The sequence below is a fragment of the Pseudophryne corroboree genome, chromosome 1 (genome assembly GCF_028390025.1).
Source record: "Pseudophryne corroboree isolate aPseCor3 chromosome 1, aPseCor3.hap2, whole genome shotgun sequence".
NCBI classification, from domain to species: domain Eukaryota; kingdom Metazoa; phylum Chordata; class Amphibia; order Anura; family Myobatrachidae; genus Pseudophryne; species Pseudophryne corroboree.
In genome coordinates, this window is record NC_086444.1 from 1,131,617,711 (window position 1) to 1,131,644,963 (window position 27,253).

At 45.1% G+C, this 27,253-nt stretch overlaps 1 protein-coding gene across 2 annotated transcripts in view; it reads left to right on the forward strand.

Annotated features, from left to right (window-relative positions):
* The window catches only part of EVC (EvC ciliary complex subunit 1), a 181,743-nt gene extending 154,856 nt beyond the window's left edge, over positions 1 to 26,887 (forward strand). The window contains exons 13-20 of one of the 2 annotated variants that reach the window (XM_063923425.1): positions 6,159 to 6,268; positions 10,754 to 10,964; positions 12,480 to 12,686; positions 13,873 to 14,017; positions 20,686 to 20,788; positions 23,034 to 23,160; positions 25,542 to 25,651; positions 25,975 to 26,887. In XM_063923425.1, the coding sequence (XP_063779495.1) occupies positions 6,159 to 6,268; positions 10,754 to 10,964; positions 12,480 to 12,686; positions 13,873 to 14,017; positions 20,686 to 20,788; positions 23,034 to 23,160; positions 25,542 to 25,640 (1,002 nt within the window). In that variant the 3' untranslated portion in view covers positions 25,641 to 25,651; positions 25,975 to 26,887. The remainder of the gene's footprint in view (positions 1 to 6,158; positions 6,269 to 10,753; positions 10,965 to 12,479; positions 12,687 to 13,872; positions 14,018 to 20,685; positions 20,789 to 23,033; positions 23,161 to 25,541; positions 25,652 to 25,974) is intronic. The other variant, XM_063923416.1, reaches the window with a different exon arrangement.
* The last annotated feature ends 366 nt before the right edge of the window (positions 26,888 to 27,253 follow it).

Here is a 27,253-nt window from a genome sequence, read left to right on the forward strand (position 1 = left end):
GAGCGGCTACTTGGTCAGGGTCGAACACGTTTGCTAAGTTCTACAAGTTCGATACTTTGGCCTCTGAGGACCTAAAGTTTGGTCAATCAGTTCTGCAGGAACTTCCGCGCTCTCCCTCCCTTTCTGGGAGCTTTGGTACATCCCCATGGTACTAATGTGGACCATAGCATCCTCTAGGACACAAGAGAAAATAGTATTTTAGTTACCTACCGGTAAATCCTTTTCTCGTAGTCCGTAGATGATGCTGGGCGCCCGCCCAGCGCTTCATTATCCTGCAGTGGTTACTTGGTTCAGTACTGCTTTGTTCCTGGTTAAGTACTGTGTTGTTACTTGGTTAAGTACGTTTGTTCAGCTGTTGCTGAGTATTCAAGCTGGTTAGCTTGCTTTGCCTAGTATGTGTGAGCTGGTGTGAATCTCGCCACTCTCTGTTTAAAATCCTTCTCTCTAAGTTGTCCGTCTCCTCGGGCACAGTTTCTATACTGATTCTGGTAGGAGAGGCATAGAGGGAGGAGCCAGCCCACACTATCAAACTCTTAAAATGCCCATGGCTCCTAGTGGACCCGTCCATACCCCATGGTACTAATGTGGACCCCAGCATCCTCTATGGCAGGCTTTTTCAACCAGTGTGCCGTGGCACACTAGTGTGCCGCGACCAGTTGCAAGGTGTGCCGCGGAACCAGAGCAGCTTCCTGCACCTTCAGAGTGAACTGTTGGCCCGGGCTCTTCTTAGAGGATCAGTCATGCTCTGGTCGTGACCGTTGCCTTGATGATGCGGCGGTGTGATATCATAGGTCACAGCCGCCGCGTCTCACCACCCAGCCAGCCCACCTGCCTGCATACACATCTTCCAGTACCCGCCTGCATCCACTGATTTCCTTGCCCACCCACATCAAACACCTGCCCGACCGACCGCTGCTCTGTAATCTCGGCACTCCACTATGAACAACCCCCGCCACTGAGGGACAGGGAGGAGGACAGCTGACCGGTAGGGGCTAATATTTGTTATGATATTTCTCCTATGTGGAGCATTAGGATTTATGGGGGGAACAATGTGAGTTCATGTGGGGAGCAATGTGATTGGCCTACACACAAAAAAAAAACAATGTATGTGTGGATTTTTTTTTTTACTGTGAGGGCCAATGTGTGTGTGTGGTGGGGGGGGTTCTGTGGAGAACTGATGGTGTGCCTTGGCATTTTTAAAATAGTGTTCAGTCTGCCGCAAGTAAAAAAGGTTGAAAATCACTGCTCTATGGACTACGAGAAAAGGATTTACTGGTAGGTATTAAAATCCTATTATCTATGATCACCCCCAAATCTTTTTCTGCTACTGTTACCCCTATATTTTCCCCATTTAATGTGTAGGATGCAAGTTTGTTTTTTATCCCAAAATGCATAATTTTGCATTTTTCTATATTGAAATTCATTCTCCATTTAGACGCCCAGGTTTCAAGTTTAAACAAGTCATTCTGTAGAGACTCCACATCGATTTCCGAATAAATTACCTCACACAATTTAGTATCCTCTGCAAAGATTGACACTGTGCTTTTCAGGTCAATTCCTAGATCGTTAATAAATATATTAAACAGTAGCGGGCCGAGTACGGACCCTTGTGGTATTCTGCTGACTACTGGGGCCCAGCTGGAGCACATCCCATTGACCACTACTCGTTGTACCCTGTTATCCAGCAAGTTACTTATCCATGTACAAATAGTATTTGCTAGGCCAAGTTCGCTTAGTTTGATGATCAGTCTCCTGTGAGGGTATCCGGACTCCAGGTCGACAGCACAAAGGTCGACACACCTTAGGTCGCCGCCAATTGGTCGACACACCTTATGTCGACATGGACAAAAGGTCGTCGGGAACAAGGTCGACATGGAAAAAGGTCGACATGAGTTTTTCACGATTTTTTTTCTTTTTTTGAACCTTTTCATACTTAACGATCCACGTGGACTACGATTGGAACGGTAAAGTGTGCCAAGCGGTAGCGGAGCGAAGGCACCATGCCCGAAGCATGGCGAGCGAAGCGAGCCATGCGAGGGGATGCGGTGCACTAATTGGGGTTCCCGGTCACTCTACGAAGAAAACGACACCAAAAAAACATAAAAAACTCATGTCAACCTTTTTCCCGTCGACCTTTTGTCCATGTCAACCTTTTGTCCATGTCGACCTAAGGTGTTGCTAATAATCTTAGTAGCCTGCAGATAATTGTCTATGCTATCCCTCAAAATTCCTTCCAATATTTTACACACTATAGAGGTTAAACTAACTGGTCTATAATTACCAGGATGATTTTTAGATCCATTTTTAAACAATGACACTACCTCGGCTATAGCGCCAATGCATTGGTACTATTCCTGATCTAATTGAATTATAGAAAATCATGTATAGGGGTCGTGCTAGCTGTGACCTAAGCTCCATGATAATCCTCGGATGAAAACCATCTGGGCCAGGGGATTTATTAACCTTTATCTTGCTTAGTCTCTCCAGGACTAATTCCTCACTTAAACAAGCCTCTAACCAAGAGTCATTTCCTTCACTGTCGTTATGCACTACTATCGCCGTCTGATCTTCCCTGGTGAACACACTGAAGAGAAAAAATTGTTCAGTTTTTCCGCTTTTATTTTGTCAACGTCTATCCAGGCTCCCAGTTCGTCTTTTAATGGGCCTACTTTCTCCTTTTTTAACCTTTTTACTGTTTATGTATTTATAAAACTTCTTGGGATTGGTTTTACTCTCTATAGCGATTTGCTCTTCGTTAACAATTTTAGCTGCTCTTATTATTTTTTTGCATCTTTTATTGCATTCCTTGTAATGCTGGAATGACTCCACCACTCCATTAGATTTAAATGCTTTAAAAGCGCGCCTCTTTTTAGCCATTGCTTCTTTGACCTCCTTGTTAAGCCAAATTGGTTTAAGTTTAGTACTCCTGCGTTTACTGCCCATGGGTATGAATTTGTGAATATTGCTATCAAGCACCCTTCTAAAGCATCCCACATCTCCGATGTGTCCTTACCATGAAACAAAACTTCCCATTCAATGTCGTTTAGTGCCTGTCTCAGCATATTGAAGTTAGGTTTTCTAAAGTTTAATGTTTTGGTTGATCCCTTATGGCTATGTTTCTTGAAACTGATCCAAGGTCTCCCCAGCTTTAGTGTTTGATATAATGTCCTCATTATTGGTAATACCTAGGTCCAGAATAGCAAGACATGCTCATTACAGCTCTTGTATGCAGTATTTTGAGAAGTGATGCTGTCCTGCATGACAGGGAAATAATGTTTCTCACTATTTGCAGCAACAAAAAATTAGGATTTGACTTTAATGTATTAAAATACACTCGCAGGGACTCTGAAAGGAACCTGTCCCTGCGTTGTTAAGGAGGGAAGAGATAGCATTAGATCATGAGGGCTACGTTAGTGTTTAAAAACGGGAGGGGGAGAATCATTGGACCCAGCCTTGGCATCTGCTAATCTGTGCCCTGGGACGGCTGGTTCTGCTAAACAGCAATGTACATTCAAGTCTACCTGTTTGTGCAGACGTAACATCTGGTAGGAGTCCATGATTATATCCTCTGTTGAATTTGTGTTTTTAATATATTTTTAAATAAAACAGTGTTACACTATTGCAAGTTTTCCCTTCTGTTCTGAGGGTTATGTCCATTATTACTTGGATGGAATATAACCAGGGGAAGTTGGCGTCTGGATTAATAAACGTCCTATATTCCGTATGTGCAGTTGTCTACCAGTATGTGTAGACTCAACGTTTGGGTAGAAGACCTACATTACATTTTTAGTGTCTGTGCACATTGTACACTGCTCAAAAAAATAAAGGGAACACTTAAACAACACAATGTAACCCCAAGTCAATCACACTTCTGTGAAATCAAACTGTCCACTTGGGAAGCAACACTGATTGACAATCAATTTCACATGCTGTTGTGCAAATGGAATAGACAACAGGTGGGAATTATAGGCAATTGGCAAGACACCCCCAATAAAGGAGTTGTTCTGCGGGTGGTGACCACAGACCACTTCTCAGCTCCTATGCTTTCTGGCTGATGTTTTGGTCACTTTTGAAAGCTGGCGGTGCTTTCACTCTAGTGGTAGCATGAGACGGAGTCTACAACCCACACAAGTGGCTCGGGTAGTGCAGCTCATCCAGGATGGCACATCAATGCGAGCTGTGGCAAGAAGGTTTGCCGTGTCTGTCAGCGTAGTGTCCAGAGCATGGAGGCGCTACCAGGAGACAGGCCAGTACATCAGGATATGTAGAGGAGGCCGTAGGGGGGCAACAACCCAGCAGCAGGACCGCTACCTCCGCCTTTGTGCAAGGAGGAACAGGAGGAGCACTGCCAGAGCCCTGCAAAATGACCTCCAGCAAGCCACAAATGTGCATGTGTCTACTCAAACGATCAGAAACAGACTCCATGAGGGTGGTATGAGGGCCCGACGTCCACAGGTGGGTGTTCTGCTTACAGCCCAACGTCCACAGGTGGGGGTTGTGCTTACAGCCCAACACCATGCAGGACGTTTGGGATTTGCCAGAGAACACCAAGATTGGCAAATTAGCCACTGGCGCCCTGTGCTCTTCACAGATGAAAGCAGGTTCTCACTGAGCACATGTGACAGACGTGACAGAGTCTGGAGACGCCAAGGAGAACGTTCTGCTGCCTGCAACATCCTCCAGCATGACCAGTTTGGCAGTGGATCAGTAATGGTGTGGGGTGGAATTTCTTTAGGGGGCCGCACAGCCCTCCATGTGCTCGCCAGAGGTAGCCTGACTGCCATTAGGTACCGAGATGAGATCCTCAGACCCCTTGTGAGACCATATGCTGGACCTCATGTGGCTGGAGTGTGTCAGCAGTTCCTGCAAGACGAAGGCATTGATGCTATGGACTGGCCCGCCCGTTCCCCAGACCTGAATCCAATTGAGCACATCTGGGACATCATGTCTCGCTCCATCCACCAACAGACTGTCCAGGAGTTGGCGGATGCTTTAGTTCAGGTCTGGGAGGAGATCCCTCAGGAGACTATCCGCCACCTCATCAGGAGCATGCCCAGGCGTTGTAGGGAGGTCATACAAGCACGTGGAGGCCACACACACTACTGAGCCTTATTTTGACTTGTTTTAAGGACATTACATCAAAGTTGGATCAGCCTGTAGTGTGTTTTTCCACTTTAATTTTGAGTGTGACTCCAAATCCAGACCTCCATGGGTTAATAAATTTGATTTACATTGATAATTTTTGTGTGATTTTGTTGTCCGCACATTCAACTATGTAAAGAACAAAGAATTTAATAAGAATATTTAATTCATTCAGATCTAGGATGTGTTATTTTAGTGTTCCCTTTATTTTTTTTGAGCAGTGTATATTAGGATTACACTATGTTATCTTGCTTCACTTCCATTTGAGATAGTGGAAGAAGTGGTGTTGGAACTCTTTTAATGTTTGTGGAGGAAGATCTCACCCATTTGAAAAACTTTCCAAGGGAATATCTGACCTCTTCAAGGAACGTAATAATATTGTTTGTATAGGGCTTGTACGTGCTTATTGGTGTTTCTTTTGTATTGTACAAAGTGTGGCAGCAACTATTTTTACAATCCCAAGCCCTACAAATAACTTGTGGTGCATAATTCTCTATAGAATCATGTAGTGATAATAGATAGTAAAGTTAGCTGCATGCCACCTCAGTACTGTAAGAGACTGCAACTCAGCAGGTTACACATCCTCTACTAAATGGGCACTGCACAACCCATCAGTCACTAATGATCTACATAATCCACTTCCAGGTCCACGTGTACGGCCCTGCAGGCTACCAAAGCCCCTCACATTATCCTTCACTTCAGTAATAACAGACAATCCACCCCAAAATGACTTCAGTACCCCAAATCACTGTATTCATTGATATTAATATCTGTGTAATGGAAGAATACGTCAGGCCACCCTGACCTACACCCACTGATGTGCTGAGTCACCTCCCTGCATTGTGCAGAGGAGGTCATGTGACATTAAGCAGAAACTAGGTCCAATCGGGGGATAGAGCTGAGGCCGCAGATGAACCCTCGTCGGGCCGCCTCTCGGCCATCACTGAATAAGGCATACAGACATACAGTGTTATTAGCATACTCTAAATTGTGTGTTTTATTTCTTTTGTATACAGCTGTGGGCAAAGGAACAAGTTTTGTCATCTGCGCTAGAGAAATACATATGTGAGACACAGCAGCAGATCGTCCAAGGGGTCTTAAATCGATTAAGTGGTCTCAGCGAAGAGTAAGTGCAACTTCTCCCTTGTTATATATAGCAGACTGGATTCGGAAAGGAGTTTTCAAATGTTTGAGGGCCCTGCACCTGGGGTAATGGTTAAGTTTTAATTTCTCCTTCATCTAATGGAGGACTCTGGGAACTCAGGGCTATAGATGTGTTCTCTTACATTCTTGCTGCAGTCACGCTAAACAGCCCTTTAAGTCGCGCCATGCTGTGGCAGGAATCCGTAGCAGCAAACGTCTCTTTCTGAGTTTTTTCCTGTAAAAATGCGTCATACTTGCAAAGTAATGCAATAGGACACACAAGCAGCTTCTGTTTAATATGTTATGCAGCATGCCTATATTCTATGTGTAATAGCGGCTCTATCTGCATCTGAAACGCCATGTTGCAGTGTTTTCCAGGAAATACATGAATATCATTTTGTATGCAAATACAGCCACAGTCGCACACAGAAGATAGTTATGCTGCATATAAAAATCAGCAGAAGCTGCTTGCGCGTCCTATTGCATTACTTTGTGGCTAAGCTCTATTTCCGCTGGAAAAAAAATGCTACAAAAGACACTTGGTGCTACCGAATCACATGACACTCACACATTGGCCCTCATTCCGAGTTATTCGCTCGCTAGCTGCTTTTAGCAGCATTGCACACGCTAGGCCTCCGCCCTCTGGGAGTGTATCTTAGCTTAGCAGAATAGCGAACGAAAGATTAGCAGAACTGCTACTAAATAATTTGCTGCAGTTTCTGAGTAGCTCCAGACCTACTCCTAGACTGCGATCACCTCAGTCCGTTTAGTTCCTGGTTTGACGTCACAAAAACGCCCTGCGTTCGGCCAGCCACTCCCCCGTTTCTCCAGCCACTCCTTCGTTTTTACCTGGCACGCCTGCGTTATTTAGCACACTCCCTGAAAACGGACAGTTTCCGCCCAGAAACACCCACTACCTGTCAATCACACTACGATCACTCCAGCGATGAAAAAACGTTGCTCGAGCTTGTGTAAATCTACAACGTTTTGTGTGAAAGTACTTAGCGCATGCGCGCTGCGTACCATGCGCATTTTTGCAGTTTTTTTACTAGATCGCTGCACTACGAAAATCGGCAGCGAGCGATCAACTCGGAATGACCACCATTGTGTATAGCACATCTTTGCTCTGTGCGCTACAAGTTGTAAGAGGATACATCTGTATAGCTAGTAGAGAGAGGAGCCTGGCACATTTTAAAGAAAAAACTTTCTTAAAACCAGGCTGTCCCCCCCTCTTATTAGTGTTTTTCCACATGGCTATCGTTTTTCTTTAACTTTTTTTTTTTTTTTTTTGAGTGGCTTTGTCTGCTGCAGAGGATGCACAAGGGCAAACTCTGGGAGTGCCGCGGTAGGTATGCAGCCAATGATGGTTGCAGGGGGGACCCGCCACAGCTTTTGCAGGCCAGTGTCCATCTGTGTAACACAAATAAGTGTTTTGGATGGGTGTATGGATATTATAGATTAGGGAGGGAAGCATGGCTGCCTCTATACCACGGGTATTGACTATGCAACCCTAGAAGCTGCTGTGGAACTATACATCCCAGCATGCCCTGACAGTTTTGCTATTAGGGCATGCTAAACCTGCGGCAGGGCATGCTGGGATGTGTAGTTCCAGAGCACCTGGCAGGCTGCATGTTGAATACCCCTGTTCTATGGCTCTCATAAGCAGGACACCCTCTCGTGGATCGACACTCTCCCTTCATGCAGGCCCAAGGCACAGATGCTGTAACTGTCTTACTTCTCCTCCTGCTTCTGGTGGTGGCTTTGTAAGATCTGCCAGTCCATTCTCTATTTCCATATTAATTTATCATATATACTCCTTACCACATACAGTACATAGGTGCATGGCTCACATTCTCCCCACATTTCCTTGGATATTACGTCATTCTGCTCTGCATAGGCTGGAGTATTAAGGATTTATATAATAAATGTTCCTGAAGGAAAACTTACATTTCTATCTGTGTAGTTTTTCTCTTTCAGTAGATTTGTTTTCTTGTGCAGCAGAAAATAGGTCTTTGCATGTGCACTAGTCTCGTGACATACGCTAAGCTAGCTGATCTATTACCAGGTGAAACTGTCTGCTGTGCAAGGCTGTTACAGAGCCACGGTTGACCAGCGCGCAGAGCTATCCCAGGGACATAAATCGCAGGAGAAAAAGCTTCCATGTTTCAATATACATTTATATTTGTAATATTGATTAAAGGACGCTGCTGTATCTTGAAAGCAAACCTTTTATAACCTGACACTGTCACAAAGAAGCGTTCATACATTGTCCTACTCTGTCCAGCAGAGGTCCAAGCTGTAGTAAGCACAGGACCCTGTTGCACTGAACAAAGGGGGAGTTAATTGGGTGAGAGGAGCCCATTACCATGTACTAAGAACTGGTTAATGAAAAGTTATGTTAACCTCTTCTGCAATGGTGGAAAATAATGTTAATAGTCTGTTCCTTTAATGCTGTTTTATCCAATACCACCTAATTCTTTTTTTTTCTGTCTCATTCTCTTCCCTTATGTCTATCTATCATCCGCTGTTTCAGCACTCCCTCCTGTTTCTCCTCCTCTCTTTCCACCTCTTACTCCATCTCTCTTCACTATTATCTTTTTCTCTTATAAGCACTCAGTTTTATTATATTATATGTTTATGCTATATTTCTGAAAGAATAGGTTCAGGAACACAGGCCCCGGGGGTGAGGGGATTAAAAGATATATATATATATATATATATATATATAATTTATTAGTGTGTATGTATGTATACTGTATGTGTGTTGTAGTTTATTTTTTTTCATTGACTACATGCAAACATTACATCAATGGTTGGCGTGACCACCCTTTGCATTCAAAACAGCATCAATTCTTCTAGGTACACTTGCACAAAATTTTTGAAGGAACTTGGCAAGGGGGTTGTTCCAGACATCTTGGAGAACTAACCACAGATCTTTGTGGATGTAGGCTTGCTCAAATCCTTCTGTCTCTTCATGTAATCCCAGACAGACTTGATGATGTATTTGAGATCAGGGCTCTGTGGGGACCATATCATCACTTCTAGGACTCCTTGTTCTTTACACTGAAGAAAGTTCTTAATGACATTGGCTGTATGTTTGGGGTCGTTGTCCTGCTGCAGAATACATTTGGAGCCCATCAGACGCCTCCCTGATGTTTTTGCGTGATGGATAAGTACCTGCCTGTATTTCTCAGCTTTGAAGCACAAAGAAACTGGCAACATTGAGCAGTGTGAAGAAGAGAAGGCACTAAAACTGAATTTAAAATACATTGATAAATACAGTTTTGCCCAGGACAGTGGTTCAGGATCACCGTTACTGATCATGTGTTAGTTAAAGAGAGGTTCAGGAACAACGTTCTAGCTTGTTCCTGCTGATTATAGATTAACTTCAGCATTGCATTTTTCGTTTATCTTTACTATTGTACTTTTTGGGTAGTCGTTCCTTCTTCTATACTGTTATACATTCTTGTTACTGAATAATGTTGCAATATTGTTATTGGATGTAGACTGTAGGGGGTACAGTGTGTTGACTAAAGTGCGGGTTTATAGAAGTGGAGAGGTTTCCCATAGCAACCAGTCCCATTCTTGCTATTATCTTCTAGTTGTACACATGCTATCTCTGCATTGTGTGTGACTCTCACCTCTCCCAAGTCCCACACTAGGGATGGCCAATGACCATCGATGATTTGAAATCTAAGTTAACTACGTTTACGATCGATGGGGGAGAACCAGATGGTTTCCTGTCATCGATGGGAAAGAGCTATCAAATATTTTTTATATTTTTTCTCTAAGGTGTCAGGGGGACAGCATAGCTCCGCCCCCAGAAACCTGTGAAGCCACGCCCCGATCTCTGATTGGCCCTCGTCTGTCTCAATGTTAAAGTAATGGGAACCATCGATGGGCAAAACCATCGATGGTTCCCTTACAGATGGTTTCCCACCATTGAGGTTATCCACCGACTGTACCATCGAATGGCAACCATCAATGGATAACCCACCGATGGCCATCCCTATCCCATACGGCTAGCAGCAGATTTTTTTTTTGTAAACCAACTTTATTAACAGCCAGTTAAAGTGACCAAGGCGCAGCACAATATTGTAGCCTGCTATTAGCGCTAGTAAGTGGCAGACAGAGAAAATCCCTTTAGTACAGATGTAGCCACGTTCATCGTGGTTACATCTTGCCACAATCGTGCCTTGTTAGGCGCAACCACATGCACATCTGGGTTTCATGCGTCTTAGGCGCACACGCGGCCATTCATATTAATGGGAGCGGCAAATGCCTGCGCACGGCTAGGCGCGGACCACCTAGCCACGCCAAGAGTCCTCGTTCAGCGCAGAAGTAGCCACGATTAGTGTGGCTACAGCTGTACATACTGAGAAGTGGTATGTACAGGGAGTTTCTCTGCCTTTAGCATTTTCCCCCCCTAAGTAACCTGGATCTGTCATTATATATTCTGTGCTTGCAGATCCAACAAACTAGCTCTTCAAAGACACAAGTTCTTGCTGAGATCCATCCTGCGCACACTCTCCCTGCGGAACATCGCCATGGCAACCTTAACACAGATGAGAATGTCCAGGAAGATCGTCATTGTCCAGGAGCTGAAGGAGCAGCACGCGTTAAAGACATGCAGGTGGCATTTACAGGATGAAGATCAGTGGCAATCCCAAAAGGAGATGGTAATCTTGCACCTTATGCTACGTTAACGGTTTCCATTTGCCCTTTACATTTAAATGTGCCATAGGAAAATGTCCCCAAGATATGAGTAATTTTTGCAGTACTAGGTGTGGAGAGCATCCACCTATTCGCCAGGTTGCTAGTCAGTGTCTCTTTCTCTCAACCGACCAAGGACGGCCCCTGCCACAAAGCCCAGACAGTGGGGGGGATTAAAAAAATTTTAAAAGTCAGTCGGGTGTCTGTTTCCCCCCCCCCCCTGTCTGTTAGATAGGAAAAAACAGACACCCAACTGACTTTTCAAACAATTGGATATCCCCCAGTGAATTCCCTTATTGCGGTTGCTTTCTGCCATATTTTTGAATCTTTCCAGACTTGTACCCCCCCCAGCATTCATTGGCATCTTACCGCTTACCTAAGCTACTGTGAATTGGCAAGTGAGCTACGGCAGAGGAAACAGTTAGGAGTAAGAGAGATCATGTAATGGAACTGTACTTAATTATCAGCTTTGCTAGCAGAATAAAACTAGGTAAAGCCATATAGTCACAATATTTAATACACTTATCTCTTAATATTGTATTAGGCAAAGTGCCTTAAAGGTCAGTCTTGGGCCTGCATAGTTTAGAAGTGTAATAGGCCCTACACACTTAAAGGATCAAAGTGAATGATAGGAACGTTCGTTCATATCATTCAGTGGGCCTAATTCAGACCTGGTCCGCACGCAGGCTATTTTTTGCACTGCTGCGACCAGGTAATCGCTGCCTACAGGGGAGGGGGTAATCGCTGTGCAGGGGTATGATCGGCTGTGCATTGAGCTGCACAAACAAAAGTTTCTGCACAGCCCAGGACTTAGCCGCTGCGACGATCCGGGCCGATGCTGACATCAGGAATCCTCCTCCCGAATGGCTGGGCACGCCTGCGTTTTTCCGGACACTTCCTGAAAACGGTGAGTTGCTGCCCACAAACGCCTTCTTCCTGTCTATCTTCTTGCGATCGCCGATGCGACCGCTTTCTTCGTAAGTTCTGTCGCTGCCCGGCGATCCCCGTTGCCGACGGCTGATGTGCCTGCACATTGCGGTGCATGCGCTGTTGAGACCCGTTCGCACGGCTGCGAAAAAAGGCAGCGTGCTAATGTGTCAGTGACCCTCAATGTGTAGGCATCAACGATGCGCGGACCTGCGCTCCTTCATCGTTGGGGCCGTGTCGCTTAAGCCAATCTCGTCCATATTAGCATGCACTGCTATGGAGCTGGTTGACGGGGGGAGTTAAGAAACATCACTTTCCCCGTCACTCCCCCCCCCTCCTCCCCCCCCTGCCACCGGGTTGGCCGTATCGGCCGTTGGGCACCTTAGCGGCACGTCACCGTGTGTAGGGCCCATTAGAGTCAGAAGGTTGGCATGGTACTGCAAAATCAGTTACTGTACTTGTGTGTACGAGGCCATGTACTATATCATTACATATCTCCGTGTTTAGGGATGCTCTGTATACCGCAATACTGTACCTACGTTCTTACTTACTAGGAAATGCACATCTTAGAAGAGGAGAGTAAGTTGGATGAGGAAACTTGGCAAGCACGCAGGGACTTCCAGCAGCAGCTACTTTTAGACCTGACCGAAGCGAACCACGGAATCCGGCAGCACATGGAACGGGCGATCGGACAGGTGCTGGTACACCACGCACAGCAGGAAGCTGCCAAGGCCATGATGGAAGAGAATGGTGATTTTAAGGTATCAATAGGGTCTGTTTTTTTTTCAATGGGAGCAATTATAGCAATGGAAAGTACTTCACCTGAAAGGGGAAATATATTTACTTCCCTGGAAAATGGGGTCCAGCCAAATCACCAGCCAGTGACTGTGTTTGGGATGCGGTAGTGCAGCAGCTGCTGGAACAGTGGTATTGGGGGTAATAGCCTTGCAGGTCTCAGGAGCTAAGGGGGGAGACTTCTGTCTCCCACTATATCACTCATACACAGCAACAAGATAGCGCCACGCATGCACAGTAATAGTACTGGAATCCATCTTGGTATGGGAATGAAGCATCATCCCCAGAGGAGCCATATTGCATACTGCATAATAGCGCTCTCCACTTCAAAATTACTTTCAAATGCATGGTTGCAGTCTGTATTTATTTTGAGCAATATTATTTAAACGAGTAGCGCATATATATATAATCACCGGTGGCTGGATTATTTGTGTTTTATCATTTTAAAAGACCCATTGCATATAGAGTTGTAATAGGATAATAATATTATTTTATTTTAAAAGACACAACGTTTTAGGTAAGGCATGAAATGGCTTTTACAGGGAACTCTTCAGTTTCTATCAGATATGAAAAGGTGACAGTCCCGATAGGCAGATTAATACACCACTGGTAAAGGTGAACATGAAACGCCTTGACATGTATGTAAGTATCTTATAGATGGTGCTCAGCACACCGAGAGACCTGGCACATTCTATCTCAGCCTCCAAACCTACTCTAGATGTGGGAATAAATAATTGAACACTGTCCAGATCGTGTGTTTTTGGTTTTGTTATTTGTTTTCTTTTGTTTTTTGTACTATGACAAAATGAAATAAAGTTTTGATTTCCATGGACTGAATTTAAACTGAATTTTATGCTTATCTGCTAAAATCTCCGCAAGGTGCAATGTGTGTTTTCAGGGGTCTATTCATTAAGAAGTGAAAACAGTGCAGAAACAGACCAGTGGAGAAGTTGCCCATGGCAACCAATCAGCATCTCCCTTACATTTTATAGAATGTACTTGATAAAGGCTTCCTTCGAAGCCGATTGATTGGTTGCTATGGGCAACTTCTCCACTGGACTGTTTCTCCACTCTTTTTTTCACTGCTTCATGAATAGACCCCCAAAATTACTGTAGATTGTATTTTTTTAGTCTACCTGTATTGAATAATAGGATCGCTTGGTGGAAGCTGCAGTGGAGAGCGTGTATGTGACGAGCAACACTGTTAACAAGTTAGTCCAAAGCTACAATCAAAATATAGAACAGATCCTGAAGGACTGTGAAAAGGAGAAGAGCAAACGTTTGAAGGCAATACGAGGTCATTTCTTACTGTCCTATCATATTGTTTTGATATTAATATTGCTATCATTGTATCTAGTGAGACAGGGAGTCATCAAGAGAACATCCAATAGGCGTCTTCTAAGTATTTTTGAAAACAACCACTACGGAAGTAGAGTGCAGACCCACCCATACGAATTATGGTCTCCCTGGCAAGTTTTCATCCCAAGCCCATGATTTCTTCAGAGAGGAGTTTGAAAAATGTTCTTTCTATTACGTCCTAGAGGATGCTGGGGTCCACATTAGTACCATGGGATATAGACGGGTCCACCAGGAGCCATTGGCACTTTAAGAGTTTGAGAGTGTGAGCTGGCTCCTCCCTCTATGCCCCTCCTACCAGACTCGGTTTAGAAAATGTGCCCGGAGGAGCCGGTCACAGCTATGGGAGCTCTCCTGAGCTTTCCTAAAAGAAGTTTTGTTAGAGTTTATTATTTTACAGGAAGGCTGCTGGCAACAGCCTCCCTGCAGCTTGGGACTAAGGGGGGGAGCAGTGTCCGCCCTGCGGGGTCTGAGCCACTGACTCCGCTGACTGGACACTGAGCTCCGGAGGGGTCTGATCGGTCTCCGCCACAGGGGAACCGCTCGCCCCAGCAGCATGCCGCCGACCCCTTACAGAGCTGAAGCAAGTGGTGAGTTAGTCACCGAACTCCCCCCTAGCAAGCGGGGGGCCAGTGTGAAGATGGCGGCAACAGGGGATGGAGCGCGGTATTAACCGCGCTCCTGGACGTTACCAGAGACACACTGTGCTGCGCTGTTAGGGGCACCCTGGGCCAGCTCTTAACCCTCACACTGGTCAGCAAGCCTGTCGGGATCCAGTTATCTCAGCCAGCACAACTCCTCAGGCCAGTTTAAACTTCAGATGAGCGGGAAGACAGCGCCACGAAGGGGCGGAGCTTCTCCTCAGAGCGGACCCTGCAGCGTTCCAGCACCATTTTCCTGCATGCAGTAGCTGAATGAAGATTCTGGTCCCTCCACAGCAGCTTCAGCTTACTGTATAACGGTACCAGGGGGTTGTAGAAGGGAGGGGAGGCTGATGTACTGACTGTGTGTCCTATTAAGGAGCACAAGTCAGTGCAGATGAGGGGTTTCTCCTTGTGATAAAGCGCTGTGTGTGGGTTGGCTCCAATCTCTGTCTCTCTCTTGCCATTCTTGGGGGGGAAACTCTGTCTGCCCCCACCTGTGTGTGTGTGTGTGTGTGTGTGTGTGTGTGTGTGTGTGTGTGTGTGTGTGTGTGTGTGTGTGTGTGTGTGTGGAGTGTTTGGTGGTCTCATTTAGCAATGTCCAGGGACACTGTGTCATATGCTGCAGAGGATTTATCCTCCCAGGATGATCCCATTCCATGTAATCAGGTTAGCACTGGTTTAGCACAGATTCCTGCAAGGGAACCAGAGTGATTTTCCTCTATCAAAACTTTGGATTTCTCAGAACTCTGACAGGGTTGCTAGTGATGAATCTGCAACCCAGGTATTGCAGACCTCTCTGGCTGCATGGCCCTTGTCTGGTACCTCAGGATACCCCGCTATATAACCCCACAAACCTGCGCTTGTGCAGGTAACACAAGATGACACGGATACCGATACTGACACTACAGATGGTGATGGGGATGTGTTACGGGGGTCTGCATCGCTTGCAAAGGGGGTGCAACTGTTGATAGAGGATATCAGAGATGTGTTAAATATTAATGATACCACACCTGATCAGGTTGAGGAGGCTTTTTTCACAGAGAATAAAAAAATGTCTTGCTGACCTTCCCTGCGTCAAAGGAATTAAACGCTATTTTTGAAAAAGCATGGGTAAATCCTGAAAAGAAATTTCAGATCCCAAAAAGGGTTCTGGTAGCTTTTCCTTTCCCTGATGAGGACAGGAAAAGATGGGAAAACCCTCCTATTGTTGACGCATCTGTGTCCAGACTCTCAAAAAAGGTGGTTTTGCCTGTTCCAGGTTCTACCGCCTTAAAGGAGCCAGCAGATAGAAAAATTGATAACACGCTTAAATCAGTGTACACTGCTTCTGGGGCCATATTACGTCCCACTATTGCTAATGCATGGATTGCAAAAGCAATAATGAAGTGGTCGGCTACCTTGCTTGAGGATTTGGATACAATGGATAGAGATGACGTTGCTTTATTTTTACGCAACATACATGATTTTGCGGGTTTTATGGTTGACTCCATGAAAGACCTGGGTTCCATGGCTGCCGGAATTTCTTCCATGTCTGTTTCAGCTCGTCGGGGACTTTGGCTGCGCCAGTGGTCGGCCGAAGCGGAATCCAGAAGAAGTGTGGAGTTGTTGCCCTATACAGGTCAGGCTCTCTTTGGGCTCTAGATGCATGGATTTCTACCGCCACAGCGGGTAAGTCTCCGTTTCTTCCCTCCGTAGCACCTGCTCGGAAGAAATCATTCTCCTCAGCTGCGCAGCAGTCCTTTCGGCCTAACAAGCCTAGAAAGGCCAGGACTTCCAATACCTTCTTTAGGGGAGGTCGAGTTAAGTCCAAGAAACCTGCCGCTGCAGGTTCCCAGGAACAAAAGCCTGCGTCAAGTACCCCTAAGTCCTCCGCATGATGGTGGACTGCTAACCCCGGTGGTGGGGCCAGTGGGAGCGAGACTCAGACATTTCAGTCATGTCTGGGTGTCGTCCGACCTGGATCCCTGGGTACTAGATATTGTGTCTCAGGGATACAGACTGGAATTTCAAAGTCTCCCTCCGCACCGCTTTTTCAAGTCAGGTTTACCAACTCTGTTGGAAGACAGCACAGTTCTTCAGGACGCTGTCCAAAAGCTGGTGGAGGCACAGGTCATTGTACCAGTACTACCTCACATTCTAACCAAAGGTTACTATTCGAACCTTTTCGTGGTACCGAAACCGGATGGTTCGGTCATGCCCATTCTAAACCTAAAATCATTGAACCCCTTTCTAAAGGAGTTCAAGTTCAAGATGGAGTCTCTCAGGGCAGTGATATCAGGTCTGGAAGAGGGGGAATTCCTGGTATTACTGGATATCAAGGATGCGTACCTTCACATTCCGATCTGGCTGCCGCATCAGGTTTATCTCCGTTTCGCATTGCTGGACTGTCATTATCAGTTCCAGGCCCTGCCATTCGGACTCTCCACAGCACCAAGGGTATTTACCAAGGTGATGGGGGAAATTATGATACTGCTCCGCAAACAGGGTGTGAACATCATTTCATACTTGGTCGATCTCCTGATAAAAGCGTCGTCCAAGGAGAAGCTACTGCAGTCCATTGTTCTCACAACACGACTGCTCCAGAGTCGCGGTTGGATTCTGAACCTTCCAAAGTCACATTTGGAATCAACCCAGAGGTTGTCTTTTCTGGGAATGAGCCTGGACACGGGAGTGCAGAGGGTGTTTCTTCCGCAGGAAAAGGCGTTGGTGATACAAACTATGGTCCGGGATGTCCTGAAGCCACCCCGGGTGTCTGTTTATCAATACATCCACCTATTGGGAAAGATGGTGGCCTCTTACGAGGCTCTCCAGTACGGGAGGTTCCATGCTCGGCCCTTCCAACTGGATCTCCTGGACAAGTGGTCGGGATCTCACCTCCACATGCACCGGCGAATTCGTCTGTCACCAAAGGCGAGGATTTCACTCCTCTGGTGGCTTCAGCCTCCTCACCTCCTGGAAGGCCACCGGCTCGGGATTCAGGACTGGGTCCTGCTAACAACAGATGTGAGCCTCAGGGGCTGGGGAGCAGTCACTCAAGGTGTAACCTTCCAGAGAAGGTGGTCAAGCCTGGAAGCCGACCTGCCTATCAACATTCTGGAACTAAGAGCGGTATACAATGGTCTTCTTCAGGCGGCCCCTCTTCTAAGAAATCGGGCCATTCGGGTGCAGTCGAACAACGTAACAACAGTGGCTTACATAAACCGACAGGGCGGAACGAAGAGCAGAGCGGCAATGTCAGAGGTGTCAAGAATACTCCTCTGGACAGAAAAGCACGCGTTGGTGCGGTCAGCCATCTTCATTCCGGGAGTAGACAACTGGGAAGCAGACTTCCTCAGCAGACACGATCTCCATCCAGGAGAGTGGGGACTCCATCCGGAAGTGTTCAAGGACATAACGGATCTTTGGGGCTTGCCCCAAATAGACATGATGGACTCTCATCTCAACAAGAAGCTTCAGCGTTATTGTTCCAGTTCGAGGGACCCACAGGCAGTGGCGGTGGACGCCCTGGTGTCTCCGTGGGTGTTCCAGTCAGTGTGCGTGTTTCCTCCACTCCCACTCATCCCAAGAATCCTAAAGCTCGTAAGGAGAACAAGGGTTCAAGCGATCCTCATTGCCCCGGACTGGCCAAAAAGGGCTTGGTACGCGGACCTTCTGAATCTCCTGCAAGAAGATCCGAGGCCTCTTCCTCTTCGGGAGGACCTGATAGTACAGCAAGGGCCGTTCGCCTATCAAGACTTACCGCGTCTACGTTTGACGGCATGGAAGTTGAGCACCTGATTCTGGCTCGGAAGGGCATTCCAAAGAAAGTTTATTCCTACCCTCATACAGGCTAGGAAAGGGGTAACGTCTAAACATTACCATCGTATTTGGAAGAAACATGTCTCTTGGTGTGAGTCCAAGAGCTTTCCTGTGGTGGAGTTTCAACTGGGACGTTTCCTCCTCTTCCTGCAAGCAGGAGTGGATATGGGCCTGCGGTTGGGGTCTGTGAAGGTCCAGATTTCGGCTCTATCCATTTTCTTTCAGAAACAATTGGCTGCCCTCCCTGAGGTTCAGACCTTTTTGAAGGATGTTCTGCATATCCAACCTCCCTTTGTACCGCCTACGGCACCCTGGGACCTTAACGTGGTCTTGCAGTTCCTCCAGTCGGATTGGTTTGAGCCTCTACAGGAGGTGGAGGTCAAATTTCTCACGTGGAAGGCGGTCACTTTGTTGGCTTAGCTTCTGCTAGGCGGGTGTCCAAACTGGGGGCTTTATTCTGTAAAAGCCCTTACTTGATCTTCCAGCAGTTTCTTCCAAAAATTGTGTCGGCATTTCATATCAACCAACCTATTGTGGTGCCAGTGGCTACTGACTCTATTACATCAAAGTCCTTGGATGTCGTAAGGGCTCTGAAGATTTATGTGAAGAGAACATCTCGTCACAGGAAGTCGGACTCTCTGTTTGTCCTGTATGATCCCAAGAAGATTGGGTATCCTGCTTCTAAGCAGACGATATCTCGCTGGATCAGGTTCACTATCCAGCATGCTTATTCTACGGCTGGATTGCCGTGTCCAAAATCTGTCAAGGCCCACTCTACTCGTAAGGTGGGGTCTTCCTGGGCGGCTGCCCGGGGTGTCTCGGCATTACAACTTTGCCAAGCTGCAACTTGGTCTGGGTCGAACACGTTTGCAGAGTTTTACAAGTTCTATACTTTGGCCTCTGATGATCTGAAGTTCAGTCAATCAGTTCTGCAGGAGCCTCCGCGCTCTCCCTCCCATTCTGGGAGCTTTGGTACATCCCCATGGTACTAATGTGGACCCCAGCATCCTCTAGGACGTAAGAGAAAATAGGATTTTAATTACCTACCGGTAAATCCTTTTTTCGTAGTCCGTAGAGGATGCTGGGCGCCCGCCCAGCGCTTCGTTTTCCTGCAAATGTTATTTGGTTCAGTACCACTTAGTTTTAGTTGAGTACTGCTTTGTTACTTGGTAAGTAATGTTTCAGCTGTAGCTGAGTAGTTCAAGCTAGTTGTCTTGACGTGCCTTGTATGTGTGAGCTGGTATGAATCTCACCACTATCTGTGTTAAGTCCTTCTCTCGAAGTATGTCGTCTCCTCGGGCACAGTTTCCAGACTGAGTCTGGTAGGAGGGGCATAGAGGGAGGAACCAGCCCACACTCTCAAACTCTTAAAGTGCCAGTGGCTCCTGGTGGACCCGTCTATACCCCATGGTACTAATGTGGACCCCAGCATCCTCTACGGACTACGAGAAAAGGATTTACCGATAGGTAACCAAAATCCTATTTTCTTAGTATATAGTTACTAAAATGAAATGAAATACAATTAGTTATTTGACAATTTGTTTGATAATAGCCCCCTGACATAATATTACTTTTGTGACTCCCATCCACCCCCTGTCTTTCCACTTTATAGGCACCCCTTCTAGTATGTATGTACAGTAACTATGAGTAAAGTCTTGGTAAATGTTAAATTCTTGTATATGATCGTAAAATCATGGAACACATTCCATCATCGGACATAGCTGTGTTTCCATGGGGCCAGATAATTTGTTTTCATCAGGCAATCTCAATACCTCCCAAATGTCCCAATTTAACTTTTCTGAAGTGTGCTTTTGCCCCGATCCCCAGGGCTGTGGTGAGGTGCGTCTTGCCCACGGCGATGTACTGGTGCTACAACACCCAAATGGGCATGGCATGGCCCACCGTGAGACTGTGATGCTATAATTCGCTAGGATCCTCCTTTTCATTGGCACATCACCGATTCTGCCTAGTGGCACAGTTGAGAGCAGTGGTGTTTCACCTGCCATGTACAGCTTGCAGAACAAGTGCAGGGGCAGGGACCAGACAACTAATCCTAAACCAGTAACAGACCCGTAGGTGATAAACGCTTGTGTCCAGGAAGACACAATGAATTTTATTTTCAACTTCTCTTCTGAAACTTAATGTAAAAAATATCTGGTCTTTTCAGCCAACACCGATACAGCAAAATTACAAAGTAACTACAAACTGTCCTTTCCGGTAGTCAAAGAGAAGCTCCTGGGTCCGGCATCCAGCTACGATCTCCATGACAGGTTTGTGATAGATTGCACCTACGGACAATTGACTGTGACTTCTCTGATTCTGTCCGCTCAGTGCATTTTTCATTTGGCTCATGTGTGGACCCAATGGGGGTAATTCCAAGTTGATCGCAGCAGGAAATTTTTTTAGCAGTTGGGCAAAACCATGTGCACTGCAGGGGGGGGCAGATATAACATGTGTAGAGAGAGATAGATTTGGGTGTGGTGAGTTAAATCTGCAATCTAAATTGCAGTGTAAAAGTAAAGCAGCCAGTATTTACCCTGCACAGAAACAAAATAACCCACCCAAATCTAACTCTCTCTGCAAATGTTATATCTGCCCCCCTGCAGTGCACATGGTTTTGCCCAACTGCTAAAAAATTTCCTGCTGCGATCAACTTGGAATTACCCCCAATGATAGAATAATTGGAATGTGTGTGTGTGTGTAGTCCCAAAACAAGTTTGATAATGAATCCAATCGTAATTGTTCTGCTCCCGGTCAATATCGGACATCCTCATATATTGAGACAGAGATTTTGCACCTATCAAGGAACTGGTACAAGTTTTGCTGGTTTGACCAATGGGTGCGTCCAGTGGTGGCTCCAGAGGTGAGCTTGTAGCACAGTCCAAAATTCAAATAGGGAAGCCACATCAACTGCCATGGAAGGTCCGGCTGACAATGTTTGGTAGCATTTGAGGTGGCAGTTGGTGTGACTCATCTGTTTAAATATTAGAATTTTGGACTGTGCTGCAGCCTCACCTCTGGAGCACCTACTGGTTGAACCTAAAGACCCACCAAGCAGTATCAGAGCATCTACAGATGCTCAAAGTGGGCGTCTCAGTCATTGCACACACCGCTGTATGCCAGATAAGGACTTATAGCTGCATTTGCATATAGTCTCAGTACTGGCAAAAGACACGCACGCGGTCACTACATGGTCTGACTCGGATACAGCCCCATGTGTTTCGACATTTTATATGGTCCTGTTTATATAATGTGTCTGCTATACAATTGCAGAATATCAATTTCCAACTTTTATGACTATCGTTTCTTGCCTCCTTTTCCCCATGAAATACTGCTTCTACACAGTATCAAAGTACAGTAATAGCTTTCAAATGACATATCATTTCAGACGCAGCTAGTGCATTGTTCTAGATCATAAATATGGCTCTATATATATGGTCTATTCATAACCTAAGCGAACAATGTGTATAAATTTCCAAATTATCCCATGGGTCTCCCATTGAACAGTGCTATTCTTTCTTAAACACCTTCTTCTGTGTGTTTCATCACTATAGAGAAAGAAGAAAATGTATTAACTCTGTATGGTACCTAGACAAATGTATCTGAGGGAGCAGTGTTCAGTTATAGAGAACCATTACTACTTCCAGTATCTGTTGGTGTGGGAGAAGTAGAGGTGTGCTGTCTTTCCTAAGTGCTATCAGATGTCATTTAAACCAATTTAGCTGTTGTAAGCAAAGAGGCAGGAAAAGCAAGGTGTGCACTTACATCGTCTCTATTGGTGTTTTTGTTAAGTGGTTTGAAATGTTTGTCATCTTTCTCTTTTGTGTGTTTATAGAGCAGATCTATCTGTTATATGTGTATGTACACGCACTGAGATATATGTTCATAACATTTTAGCTGCTATCATGCTTGCTAATACCGCCCAGGGGGCACCTCGTTCTCTGGATGTTCTTCTACAATAACTGTTTAGGGCTGAATATTGCCGATCAGGATGTGAGTGTGTTGCCCTTTTGTCAATTCAGATTTTGGAGCTAGATGAGCCATTTTGCTGGCTATGGTCAACAAAGAAAGGAGTTTGGCCCTCATTTAGCAAGCACTAGTCAGGGTCAGTGAAGTGGTGGTGGAGGAAGGGGCATTGTAGGGCAGGAGCTGAAATACCCCAATGAATATGCCAGTAGGGAAGGCAGTAGGAAAACACTAAAGAGCGCCACTGTTAGGAGGACAAAGGAGAGAACCTGCTGTGGATACCATGGATACTAATGTATCTACTGGGTACGTTTGTTTCTCACTTTATCGAAGATCAATTGTAATCCCTCTATCATACCATGTTTGTGCTTGGAACAAACAAGTTCTTTGGAATATGACTTCTAAACTGGCGTAAGAACATCTTCCAGACAGTTTAAAACAAAACAACCCCTTACAGAAATCCATCGATTGGCGACTGTCTCTACTACTCAGTGCTAGAAAAATAACCCATTGAGCAGGTTCTCTTATCGTTGCTCTCTTTACTTTTAGATTAATTTCCCAACAAAAGCAATTACTGGAGAAGACCCGAGTATATCAGTGGAATCGCTTGGACTCCCTGAGACAGAAGAAGTCCATCCTGCATCTCCTGGAAGGACAGCTCGAAAACAAGCTGAAGGTATTGACATTGGCGAGAGATCTACATGGCTAGTGATAGTGGAATAATAAATCTACTAGAACATAGTATTTGACAGCAGATAAGAACCATTTTGCCCATCTAGTCTGACCCTTTTTTTTTTTCTTTTACCTTTAAGTAACCTCAGCCCTATTTGATCCTTAGTTCTTTGTAAGGATATTTATATGCCTAACCCAAGCATGTTTAAATTGGTCTGCTGACTTTGCTTTAACTACTTCAGGCGGGAGGCTATTCCACTCATCCACTACCCTTTCTGTGAAGTAGTTTTTCCTAACATTTCCCCTGAACCTGCCTCCCTCCAGTTTCAGCACATGTTCTCTTGTTCTAATATGTGTCTTTCTTTGGACCTTGTTAAAGCCCTTGATATGTTAGCCTTTCCAGGTAAGTTTTGTGATGCAGGCCATGCACCATTTTAGTTGCCCTTCTTTGTACGCTCTCTAATGTATTTATATCCTTCTGAAGATATGGCCTCCAGAACTGGACACAGTATTCCAGATGAGACCGTACCAATGACCTATACAGAGGCATTATTACTTCTTTTTTTTTCCTGCTGCTGATTTCTCTCCCTATGCAACCAAGCATCTGACTAGCCTTCCTCGTTGCTTTGTTGCATTGCTTCCCAGCCTTTAAGTCACTTGAAATAGTGACACTTAGATCCCTTTCCTCCTCAGCAGTTTCCATTCTACTACCCTTGATAATATAATTAGCCCTTGGGTTTTTGAGACCCAAGTGCGTTATTTTGCATGTTTTAGCTTCACACTGTAGTTGCCACGTTCTTGACCATTGCTCAAGTCTACTTAGACCCGCAATCATTTATTTTACTCATCCCGGTGTGTCATAGAAACATAAAATTTGACGGCCGATAAGAACCACTTGGCCCATCTAGTCTGCCCCTTTTTTACTGTATTTTTACCTCAAACCTTATTTGAGCCTTATTGCTTTGTAAGGATATCCCTAAGTCTATCCCATGCATGTTTATGGGATAGACTTGGCTTCTTCCACCTCTGATGGAAGGCTATTCCACTTATCCACTGCCCTTTCTGTGAAGTAATTTTTCCTCAAATTTTCCCTGAACCTACCTCCCTCCAGTTTCAGTGCATTTCCTCGTGTTCTAATACTTCTCTTCATTGTTTCCCTCCTGGACTTTGTCGAAAACCCTTGATATATTTGAAAGTTTCTATCATGTCCCCCCTTTCCCTTCTCTGCTCCAAACTATACATACTGTAATGAGATTTATTAGTCTTTCTGGGTATGTTTTGTGATGTAGGCCATGCACCATTTTAGGTGCCCTTCTTTGTACAGTCTCTAATGTATTAATATCCTTCTGAAGATATGGCCCCCAGAATTGAACACCGTATTCTAGATGAGGCCGTACCAGTGACCTACAGTATACAGTGGCATGCATTCCTTCCTTCCTTCCACTCCTTCCTTCCATTCCTTCCTTCCTTCCTTCCTTCCATTCCTTCCTTCCTTCCTTCCTTCCTTCCTTCCATTCCATTCCATTCCATTCCTTCCTTCCTTCCTTCCTTCCTTCCTTCCTTCCTTCCTTCCTTCCTTCCTTCCTTCCTTCCTTCCTTTCATTCCTTTCATTCCTTTCATTCCTTTCATTCCTTTCATTCCTTCCTTTCATTCCTTTCATTCCTTCCTTCCTTTCATTCCTTCCTTCCTTTCATTCCTTCCTTCCTTTCATTCCTTCCTTCCTTCCTTCCATTCCTCCCCCTATGCAACCAAGCATCTGACTAGCCTACCTCATTGCTTTGTTACATTGCTTACCTGCCTTTAAGTCTCCTGAAATAGTGACTCCTAGATTCTTTTCCTCCTCAGTAGTTTCCAGTATGGTGCCATTAGTACTATATTTAGCCTTTAGATTTTTGTGACCCAAGTGCATAATTTTGCATTAACAGTATTTCCGTTACTTTCCCTACTACTGATGTAAGGCTTACTGGTCTGTAGATGCTTGCTTCCTCTTTTGTGCAGTGGTACGACATTCACTCTTTACCAGTCCTCTGAAATTGCAACTGTAGCTAGTGACTGGTTGTATAATTATGTTAATGGTGTTACCAGCATAGAAATCAGGACTAACCCCCCCAATACTCTGGTTTCCTCCCACAATCCAAAAAACTACTGATAGGTGTTGGCTCCCAACAAAAATGAACCTGTTTGTGCATGTGCATGCTGTAGGAAAGTTAGACTGTAAGTTCCACTGGGGCAGGGACTGATGTGAATAGCTAAATATTCTCTGTAAACCGCTACGGAATATGTGCGCACTATATAAATAACTGCTAAGAAATAAAGGTTTGTGCAGAAACCCTGCACCAGCTCCTGCCCCATTTCTTACACTGCTACATCTCTCTTACTATTAGGATGCAGAGCAAGACTTCATTGCCGAGCTGGCCACCATGGCTAGGATACGCCTCACCGACAATTCTCCAGTGAACAGGACCATGCAGTCTGGTCAGTAACAGTGTGTAAGGTCAGAAACCATGTCATAGTGTAGAATGTTACTAGTAATTGGCTGTCTGTGTTCCATTGCTGGTGATGTCAGATTACTCCCTATTGTGGAATATATCTTCTCATTAATCAGAAAATACACAACGCGGTGGGGAGAGGGCCGGGGATTTTGGTAAATTGCTTGTCAGGTTTTCAGGATTTCCTAATAATTTATATTTTATTTTCATTTCTACAAGAATATGTAATAAATTTTGAATTAAAGATATATCTTGTTGTTATCTAAACAAATGTTTTTGTGCACGTGCCTGTTTCGTTTCCTATAGTTTTTTTGTTCTCCTTCACTAGAACCCGGCAGTAAAGTTCTCGCTGTGAAGAAGGTAAAATGACCGTGTAAAGCCCACAGAAAGGGAAGTGATTGAAGCATTTTACACAGTCATACGAATGAACAAGGATCGGAGTACTAAGTGAATGATCCCACAAAGTGCCCCCTTTTCTCCTGCTTATATGCAGTGTGCACTAATGGTCATTGCCGAATGGACTAATTGTGGACTGTGTCTGGAGTCGGACAGGTTCCCGTCTGTCCTGTAACAGATCTAGGGCAATAAATATGGTCACATAAGAAGGTTCTGTAACTTGTACTAATGAGGACTACAACTCCCATCATGCCTTGTTTCCTGGCAGCCATGTTTGTTTTACAGATGTTTTCAGTGCTTATTGTGTGTACATATTATTTAAAAACTCCAAATATTAAGAAGAGACATTCTTATACTCAGCATCTGAGAAACTGCACTGTGCGATTGGGAATTGTTGAAAAATAGGGATACTTTCACACCTGGTTATATTACAGCAATTTATGTACAGATGGCATCTATCACACTGTATTTTATACTTATCAGATCTTTGAGTGGTTTTTGAGCTGAAGTCTATTAGCTGTACTGGGCTCAGGAGAAGCAGATAATAAATCACTGGGAATATGGCGCGGTGGCCATTCTCCAGGTGTTTTGCGCATGCAATGTAGGTAAATTGTTGGGCTAAATTTCCCTTGTAGACCTGCACATTGACAGTAGGCTCTAGCACATTGATAGTCTGCAAGCACAATAGCGCTCACATAGACAAAGCTTCCGGCTAGAGAGGACAGGGCCCAGATGGAGGCTGCTCCACCTCCTCCACTCAGTACTCCCCTGCATCTACCAGTGTGTGTAACAGTGAGTACGGCTGTACCTGCTTTATCTTCAAATAAAAATACTCCACTGATTAAGTACCTGGGCTGTATGTAGTTGTAAGGCATCTGCTGGTGTGTACAGAAACTCTGCTACATCCTCAAGCCTGTACACACACAGTTTCAACAGAAATGACTTCACGCTCCTACTTTTGTTCAAGTACACACATTTTCACTAGTGAGTACCTGGATTTGCCCACTAGATGGCAGTGTCTGCAGTGGGAGAGCATTATCTGATGGGAGGAGTTACAGAAAATGAGTTAGGCCTTCCTGAATGAGGATTAGGCACAGATGTCACTAGTGAAAAAAATAGATTTAGGGGGTATTCAATTGCGGGCATTTTTACCCATTTTTTTATAATTTTTCGCCAATGCGGCTTCATTTTTTGGGGGAGCTCGAATCAGC